The sequence below is a fragment of the Engraulis encrasicolus genome, chromosome 18 (genome assembly GCF_034702125.1).
Source record: "Engraulis encrasicolus isolate BLACKSEA-1 chromosome 18, IST_EnEncr_1.0, whole genome shotgun sequence".
NCBI classification, from domain to species: Eukaryota; Metazoa; Chordata; class Actinopteri; order Clupeiformes; family Engraulidae; genus Engraulis; species Engraulis encrasicolus.
This window is the reverse complement of record NC_085874.1, coordinates 39,712,003-39,722,002: the sequence shown is the minus strand read 5'-3', so window position 1 is coordinate 39,722,002 and position 10,000 is coordinate 39,712,003. Positions and strand designations below refer to the sequence as shown.

Sequence of the window (10,000 nt, the reverse complement as noted above, 5' to 3'; positions counted from 1 at the left end):
ACAAAATTCATGCTGCCCATTCAGAAATCATATCCGTTCCACAAATACTAAACACCACCATCAAATTCATCAATCAAGTTTTCATTATGACATGACAAGGGGGATCCTCTCCATGGTCCGGCATTTTGAATTTCCAGAAATAGACATACTATAACTTACTATATTTTGGTAATACTAGTAAATATTAGTTCATTGTTTCGTAAAGAAAAGATTAAATTTGGCAAGCAGATTAGGCAGCAGTTTCAATGAGCAGCATGGTTGCAATACCTACTCTGGCCACCATCCTACACAGTGCACCTTTAGTAAAGATTATATTTAAAGAATTTGTATGAAAACAAAAAAAAATCGGAAAGGTCTCGAGCATTTGTAAATAAAAAAAATAGTAGATGTACCGGTATTGTTAGAATAAGTTGTTATTTGGTACTGTTAACTTTTCTCTGATTTACTCCTCCTTTCTTTTCCCCTGCTCCAATGGTCTGCTTTGCTTGTCCCTCCCAGGCACCCTTACGGCAGTGGAGAGCATCCTGACGGTCACCACAGGCCCGGAGGTAAATAAACTAGCACAACCCATTAGCACCTGGCTACCGGAGGTAAACTAGCACAACACATTAGCACCTGGCTAGCCCACTGGGGCTCCTGCCTGGTGATGCAACTCCATGGCCCAAGCCAAAGTGTTCACTTCACCACGTAGTGTAAGGAGCAAAATAAAGTCACTTGCATCCTATGTAGTCACTATGTTGTGAATGAATGTTTCTTGACATGACTCCCCATTTCCTATTTTCCCAAATGCTAAACATTTTTTGTCCCGAATTGTAATGTGAAGTTCACACCCAAAATTCTACCTGTATATATACATTGAAAAGAGTTGATGTCAGGGACGTGCACAGGAATCTCAAAGGGCAGTTGCTCTAACCTGAAGAAAGGGCAACCCCCCCCCCCCCAAAAAAAAAAACCCATCAACAATGAGCGGCCTTCAGAATTGTTAGGAAACTGCACCATGGGTATTACTATTTTTAGTAGTAGTAGTAGAAGTAGTATATTATTGTCATAATTATTAATATTATTTTATTGTATAGTATCTTGAATATGCGTACCATATGATATAACATGCTACTTTTTAAAAATGTAGGCCTACCTATTAATCATATCAGAGATGATCAGCCTTATGCCCACCTGCCCTAAATGTCTCCTGATCCACATTTCCTCATGTGTGGTATGTGGCTGCCCCTAAATTAAATGAAATTATGAGAAAAAGCCTTGATAGTTTTTAAACCTGTATCAGCCACAGAGATGATCAGTCTTATGCCTACCTGCCCTATGTGCAGAGGTCTGTGGCTCTGAGTCATCCTCATCTTAAATGAAATGAAATGATGAATAAATTAATAGGCTAAATATGAGGATGCTTAATCAATTAACCCACTGTCATCTTTATAATCCTTGTAGCAGCCAAAGTAGACTTTAAGTTATAATAAATAGAAATAGTTTAAAAATGGTTAAAAAGATCATTTAATTTGAATTCGAAATTTCATTAATAGGCATATTCCATGATTAAAATGATGAATATTATATAGGAAAGCTAAAACAATAAGAATTCACAGGTTTAGATCATTTGTTGGGTCTTTTGTAGCCTATATTAAAAATGTGTACTGTCGCTTTAAGAATTGACGAGCCGGCTTTCATTTCAGATCGCAAAAAACCGTGGCGTGTGGGAGCGACCAGTTCTTATCTGTTGCTCTGAAGCTCCGAGCTTCTCGCAGACTTTATAACCTTTTATTTTCATTACAGATATTTTAGTTAGTTCATGCACATTTTGTAGGCCTATGTCTTGAGAAGAACAGTAAACGTCAGTTATCATGTGGAGTGGATTTATTTCAATTACATGGACATTGACAGTGGAAACAGTAGGCCTATCTTTGGGTCGGAGAATATATCAGCGTAAGAAAAAGCACTTTCCTAGCGGTCTCACCAAGATCAAACCTCTACAATCCTGAAAAAGATTCTCTGCCTCACCTGCACCTGTTCATTTTTTCACAGCCAACTCTGCAGAGATGTGCTTCCTTTAGCTAGCCTACCCCCTTAAGTTCTCTCTTGCTTGATAAAACGACATGTCATCTGCATGTTTCTTAGTTGGGTTAGCCTTCCACAAAACAACCTGAGCTATGTAAAACGTTGACTGCAAGCTAGCTGGCTGTCGTTTTTCCCCAATATCTGAACGTGGCACACCGGCTGTCAGATTATTTAGGATCACTAAACGTCCTAAACTCGAGATCGGCTTTAAGAGACATTATTATATGGTTGTGACGTCATCTGTCGAATGCTCCATTCATTTCAACGGGGCTCCCCAACGTTCGGACGTCTGTTATTTTTCGATAACGGACGGGTTGGTCTATAACAGACCGCTGTCAATGGCAACAAGACTTTTCACTGCTAAAGCGACTTTTCAACAAGACTCTAATCAGCTGCTGTGATAGACAGCACCCGTTGTCCTGGCTACCGCTGTCAATGGCAACAAGACGTTCACTGCTAAAGCCACTGGCTTGTATACAAGTCAGTGGCTAAAGCGAATGTTTCATATCACTCCGCAGGGAGTCCGGTCTTTTGTCACTCTAATCAGCTGCTGTGATAGACAACACCTGTCCTGGCTACCTAGCTGTTGCCTAGCGGTGTTCCACAACGGCACTGTTTTGTTTTGCGCAGCAACAATCTTAACATTAAATAGGTCTAAAGAAATGTCCCCGCCATGTGTGAATCATTTAAGTATATCCATATAATAAGCGGGTTAACTTTCGGCGAGTCGGTCGCTTTGTGGAATAGCAGCACTTCAGAGAGAACAAGACCCCTCCGCTCCGCGTCGGGGTCTAAAGATTCTCTCTGTCGTGCTGCTATTCCACGGTAGCGACCTTCTCGCCGAACGTTAACCCTTACTTAATTGTGATCATGTAGTTTAATACTGTGTAGTCTGCTATGTTTCCAGCTCACCTCAGGCCGTCAGAGCAGTCGCTCTACTCCCACGACATCTTCGACATATTTTGCGTCTCTGCCCTGGTCGCATGCATGCTTGCTCCCCCCTCCCTCCCATGTAGAGCTGTGAGTGCCCCCCCGCAACGCGCATGCTGCCCCTCCCTTTGCCTATCTCTCGAGGTGCAGGTGAATCTGAATTTGAAAACTTAATTTAGGAAGCTTCAATCAAAAATACGAATTGCAAAGCAAATCAGTTGAAACATGAAATCTTAGCCTATTTTTCCGAGGCATATCTACAGCTGGCTGTCGGGTTTTTTTGCTACCTAAACGTGACGCTGGCTGGCTGTCAGATGTATGATAACTAAAAGTTCTAAACTCAGCATTGTATTAGAGAGGTTGATTGTGAGCATATTTTGTACCCGAATATGTAGACTGTGTGTAGGGCTCTAGCCGACACCCAGGCATCTTCAAAATCTTTCGTGTCTCTTATAGGCGCTCAAGCGCCTGTCGCGTGCCTTCTCCCTCCCCACCGGAGTTGTTGCGTAGGCCTACCACATCGCTCGTGCCCATTCTCGACGGGTCTGATGAATTTGTATGACTGACTTAAGTCTTTATTGTACAAAACTTCAATCAAAATTGTGAATTATAAAGAAATCAAATGATATTGAAATATGAAATTATAATTGCCATATTATTTTCCCCTCCCTTGGAAGGGCAATATCAGCCAATGTGGGCAAAAGGGCCGTTGCTCGGGCACCGTGGGCAACTATGCTGTGCACGTGCCTGGTTGATGTAACAAAATAGGTTTTAGTCAATACCTGCATGACTTCACACAGGTTACCAAAAGTATGTTTTAATCTGGTTTTCATTTTTGTTTCACTGTTGAATGTGTTGATGGGATTCTGTTTGCCTACTAATTGCGATGTCCACTTGGTCACAACCTCAGCCCCCCCCCCCCCCCCCCCGCAGTCTCTGGTGTCCCCTTGCGGGGAGTGGGTTGGGGGGGGGGGTGGGGGGAGAGGTTGAGAGAACCACTGGCGCGCAATCCAATCAACAGCAGCACTTGGCCTTTGGGAGTTGACGAGCGTGTATAGATCACTGGGATATTGCGCCGGTCACCTTGATACTGTACGCTGTGACATTTGTCGGGGGTAATTGTCTCGTTAACAACGACATGACCTGATTTTGTGATGTGCCAATACAGTATTGCTGTTTTAATGCTGGCACCATGCCACATAGTTAAGGAGATCTTCTCTAAATAATCCAACAAAATACTGTGCAGTTCCCTTCGGAGGCAAGAGGCACAAAATAAAAACATAAACAAAATTTGCATACTTTTAAAAAAATGCAAATATTCACAGCTGGCTGTAGTACAGTTGTCTGTGTAATCAATAATACATTTTGAAACATATTTTCTCAATCCCTGGTGTCATTATTAAGGCCTTATATTCTGCTTACATGCCCTTAAGCGCTTACAGACACACCATGTGTAACTTTGTGTTCCATGCTGTGGAAAAGCAATACAACGGAAAATCTGGCATGCGTGTGTTGTGGTGCAGAGAGTGACTGTTAATGGTGTTAATGCAACAGTTAATGCTGACTAAATCTAATACCAGGGCTATAATACTCGAGTCCAGACTCCGACTTGAGTCCGGGTCAAGTCCGTTTTTATATGGTTGTTGATTTCGACTTGCTTGTAGTTGAACTCAAACTTGTCTTGGACTCTGACACTGGTCTTGCAAATATGGCTTTTGGACTCGCCTGAGTCTGTCTGCCCTGAGTCAAATGGATTTATTAAACGGTATTGTGAGTGAAAACTGCTACTTTGGGTCAGAGATTTCATCCGTGTAAGTAATTGCACTTTTCTCGAGGTGTCAGTCACAAAGCACAATCCTCTATACTTGTTTTCCCCCGCATAACATATTGCTGTGTGCACCCTGCTTTTATTGCTGTGCAGTAGGATATAAGTGGCATTAAACAATAAATAAACAAACAGGAACTTGTATTCAGATTAACTTGCCTTCTTGGTGGTTCGTATTCAGTGCTTTACTGCATTTGCTTTTGGATTGGAAAAAAAAACATTATAGGGTGGCTCATACTAATGTAAGGATGACTAAAGCCACCCTAAAATAGGGCTAACGATGGCCCTGCGAACGGAGGTCTCAGTGTAAAGCGACTTTGAGTATCATGAAAAGCGCTATATAAAACTCATGTATTCTAATTATTATTATTATTATTTATTATTAGTATGGTTCACTTCCAATGGGTCTGGGTACACTTTGGAGCGTTCACATATGCACCGAAAATGCTGAGTCACAGGTCTGAGTTTGCTTAAATGGCTGAAAGGGGCCAGGTGTGAAAACCCTATGAGTTATATTAACTCTGTTAACTGTCTATGTTAACTTGTCTTGTCTTATCTGTCAGGGAGGCTGTGGCCACGATGCCACGTGGAAGTCAGCCGTCTTTGGGTTTGCGGACGCGGCTAAGCTGCGTTTCTTCAGGCAACAGTTCAACCACAAGCCGCTGCCGGTGCTTGGTCCCAGGCTCAGCAAGAGGTCAGTGAAGCAAAGTGCGGTAGGGTCAAAGACGTCCAAAATGAAATTGTCCTTCAGTGTAACGGATACCTTCTGCTGACTGTAACTGTAAAAAACATGACTCTTTTATTTATTTATTTTTTCCAGTGAATTCATGAAAGCCTCGGCTGACATCCATTCACTTGAAACAATTTAAAAATCATGTTTTTTTTAAAGTTACAGTCAGCAGAAGGTATCCGTTACACTGAAGGACAATTTCATTTTGGACGTCTTTGACCCAGTACCAGCCTGGCTATTGCGAACTTGTAGCCTCTTTAGCAGATGGGCCCATTCATTCTTTGCCATTTAAATTTAGTATATATGGACAAAGGACGTTAGATTCAAGAGTGAAGCAACTGCAGGGGGTGGGGCAAGACCCGCAAGCTGGAAGAAAATGGCCATTTTCCCATTCATCTCTATGGTAGATATGAAATAATATATTATCTCCTTAAACATCTCGCTAAGCTTACTCTATTTCGTGTAAAAGTTAGTTTCCCGTCCATTTCAAAGAATCCAATTTTTTTCGGGCTGACCCTTTCTGTTAGGGAGCTAGGCCTATTACATTGTTTAAATGAACAACGAGCATTGTTAGTTGGTTTGAAGAACTGTAGAATGCCCCGTATCCTTGAGGAGAATTTTGGATTAAAATGATGAAAAGTAAGTCATAATTAAATAAACTTGGTTAGTGTGCGTCATTCATAATGGTCTCAATTTTACCATTTCTTTGACCATTTCAAAAGTCTAACCTGCTCACAAGGTCATTGGTATTCTAAATTGTGTGTGGGGATAGGCCAGTACGCTGTGCCCTTCATGTCTGTGTGTGTGTGTGTGTGTTTGTGTGCGTGTGTGTGTGTGTGTGTGTTTGTGTGTGTGTGTGTGTGTGTGTGTGTGTGTGTGTGTTTCTAGGGGTTCTGTCTTCTTCTGTAAGGGGATAGGCCAGTACGCTGTGCCCTTCGTGTGTGTGTGTGTGTGTGTGTGTGTGTGTGTGTGTGTGTGTGTGTGTGTGTGTGTGTGTGTGTGTGTGTGTGTGTGTGTGTGTGTGTGTGTGTTTCTAGGGGTTCCGTGTCCTTCTGTAAGGGGATAGGCCAGTACGCTGTGCCCTTCATGTGTGTGTGTGTGTGTGTGTGTGTGTGTCTGTCTGTCTGTGTGTGTGTGTGTGTGTGTGTGTGTGTGTGTGTGTGTGTGTGTGTGTGTGTTTCTAGGGGTTCTGTCTTCTTTTGTAAGGGGATAGGCCAGTACGCTGTGCCCTTTGTGGGCTCTGACGCCTCAGTGGTGAGAAGGACTCAGCGGTACCTCTACGAGGAACACCAGCAGACGCCTGTGAGACATACACACACACATACACACACACACACACACACACACACACACACACACACACACACACACACACACACACACACACGCACACACACACAGCGGTACCTCTACCAGGAACACCAGCAGACGCCAGTGAGAAACACACACACACGCGCACACACACACACACACACACACACACACACACACACACACACACACACACACACACACACACACACACACACACACACACACACACACACACACACACACACACACACACACACACAGCGGTACCTCTACAAGGAACACCAGCAGACGCCAGTGAGACACACACACACACATACAGTGCACACACACACACGCACACACACACAAGTCAAGTCAAGTCAAGTCAAGTTTATTTATAAAGCACATTTCATATGGCTTACATAGACTCAATGTGCTGTAAGATTAAAAGGAGGAAAAGTAGAAAATTTAAAAACAGCACTAAAACTGAGTAAAAATATAAACATATATAATAATAGGTAGAAATAAAACAAAATAAAACCCATTGCAATGATAAGACCTTTTAAACACCAAACACTAGACTAGACACATAGTCTGCAAGGGCCCAGAGCAAAATAAATAGAATAAAAGTAAAATCAAAGTAAAAAATAAAACACATAAAAACCCTTAGGAAATAAAACAATGTCAATAAAAATCAACTCAACCAAAAGCTTGTGTAAATAAAAACGTTTTAAGACCCTTTTTAAAAGCGGGAGTAGAAGTCACTGACCTTAGTTCTAGGGGGAGGGAATTCCAAAGGGTAGGGGCACAATAACTAAAAGCACCATGTGCAGTGTTGGTGTTAATTTTGGGGACGCATAAAAGACCTTTATTTGATGTTCTCAACGAACGGGTAGGATGGTATGGAGGGATGATGTCAGAGATGTAGGTAGGGGCCAAGCCATTTACTGCTTTAAAAGTGATCAGAAGTATTTTAAAATGTATTCTTTGTTGTACAGGCAGCCAGTGAAGAGATTTCAGAATTGGGGTGATGTGTCCAAATTTGGATGTTCTTGTCAGTATTCTGGCAGCTGTATTCTGAATGAGTTGGAGTTTGTTGAGTGCCTGTTTAGTGAGCCCGGCATATAGGGAGTTGCAGTAATCAAGGCGGCTGGAGATAAAAGCATGAACTAACTTTTCAGAGTCCTGAGGAGACGAGAGGCCACGTACTTTAGTAATATTTCGCAGATGGTAAAATGCCGTCTTAGTGATAACAGATATATGTTTGTTAAAATTAAGATCTGTATCAAGGGTCACACCCAAATTTCTGACATCATCACAAGGTATTACCTGAAGGGGGGCTAAAAACGTACAAAGATGTTCTCTACGAGCCTTGGGGCCTACAACTAAAATCTCTGTCTTGCTGTCGTTTAACAATAAAAAATTCTGACCCATCCAGTTTTTGATGTCTGAGACACAACTTATTAGGTCATTTACTGGACTGGGGTCGTCAGGGGAAAAAGAAATGTACAACTGGGTATCATCTGCATAGGAGTGATATGAAAGACCATGGTGCCGGATGATATGCCCAAGTGGTAGCATATATAAATTAAAAAGCAGAGGGCCCAGGATTGATCCCTGAGGTATCCCATGAGAGGTATCCATAGAGTCAGAGAAGAAATTGTTAATAGTGACAGAGAAGGATCTCCCATTTAAATAAGAAGTGATCCAGGCAAGGGCACTACCGCAAATGCCGATTTGATCTTGTAGTCGTTGGATTAAAATCGTATGATCCACAGTGTCAAACGCAGCACTTAAGTCTAGAAGAACCAGAACAGATACTTTATGGTTATCAGTGGCCATTTTAAGATCATTGACAACTCTGATCAAAGCAGTCTCTGTACTATGATTCACACGGAATCCAGATTGGTAGGCATCGAAAAGGGAGTTGTGGGACAGATAAGAGTAAAGCTGCTTGTAGGCAACCTTCTCAAGGATTTTACCTAAAAATGGTAAGTTTGAAATGGGCCTATAACTCTCAAAAGCTAAGGGATCAAGGGTATGTTTCTTTAACAGAGGAGTAACCAATGCATGTTTAAGACAGGAAGGGAAAGTACCAGAGAGGAGTGATGAATTAACAATATTTAAAATGTCAGTAGCTAAACAGCTGAAGACCTCTTTGAGCAATTTAGTAGGTATAGGGTCAAGGGAGCAGGTAGCAGAGCCTAGCTGTCGAACTATCTCTCCTAACTCATCTTGATGAATAGGAGTAAAACTGGGGAGACAGGCTTGGCTGGGCAGAAATTGACATGGAGAAATGTAGCTGACATCAGTATTAGACGGTATGATATTGCTCCTTATAGTTAAAATTTTATCACTAAAAAAAGTTGCAAACTCATTGCATTTCTCTACAGAGTGGAGCTCTGTAGGAATTGTAAGTGGAGGGTTGATAAGTTTATCAATGGTATTGAACAGTATTTTAGCGTTATTTGAATTTTCAGCAATGATCTGAGAGAAGTACTGCCTTCGAGCTTTCTTGATTTCATTGTTATACATAAGAATATGATTCTTATAGTTTACAAAGTCAGCCTGCAGTTTAGATTTACGCCATTTTCGTTCGTAAATGCGACAGATTCTTTTAGATGTGTTAATTGTCTGTGAGGTTCTCCAGGGTGACCTACGTTTTCCTGAGATAGTCTTAACATGCAATGGTGCAATACTGTTTATAGTTTGCATCACAGCAGAGTTAAAAGACTTGACTAAGGTGTCGCAACAGGGGGATACAATAGAGTCACAAACAGAGCCCATGGGGGAGACAGATGGCACAGATATCTGGCTCAGGTCACATGACCGAGCAGCATTAAAGGTCAAAATAAAATTTTCTGGGGTATCTTCCCTGATCCTGCGTCTGAGAACCTTTTTCACACCAGATACATGTCTAGTCGTTGGCCAGGAGACACTAAAATATATACAGAGGTGGTCAGAAAAACCAACATCTAAGGTGCCATTTATAGAGACGTCTAAGCCTTTTGAAATGACCAGATCTAAGGTGTGGCCATGGCTGTGAGTAGGGACAGACATATGTTGTGTGAACTCGAAGGATGACAAAAGCTCTGTGAACTGAATTGCCAGGGAGTTAGCCATGTTATCAACATGAATATTAAAATCACCAGAAA

General features: G+C 41.9%; 1 protein-coding gene across 1 annotated transcript in view; it reads left to right on the top strand.

Moving 5' to 3' along the window:
- sccpdhb (saccharopine dehydrogenase b) overlaps positions 1-10,000 on the top strand; it is a 28,384-nt gene that overhangs the window by 8,015 nt on the left and 10,369 nt on the right. The window contains exons 5-7 of the mRNA XM_063222511.1: positions 499-548; positions 5,386-5,516; positions 6,737-6,854. Of these exons, the coding sequence (XP_063078581.1) occupies positions 499-548; positions 5,386-5,516; positions 6,737-6,854 (299 nt within the window). The remainder of the gene's footprint in view (positions 1-498; positions 549-5,385; positions 5,517-6,736; positions 6,855-10,000) is intronic.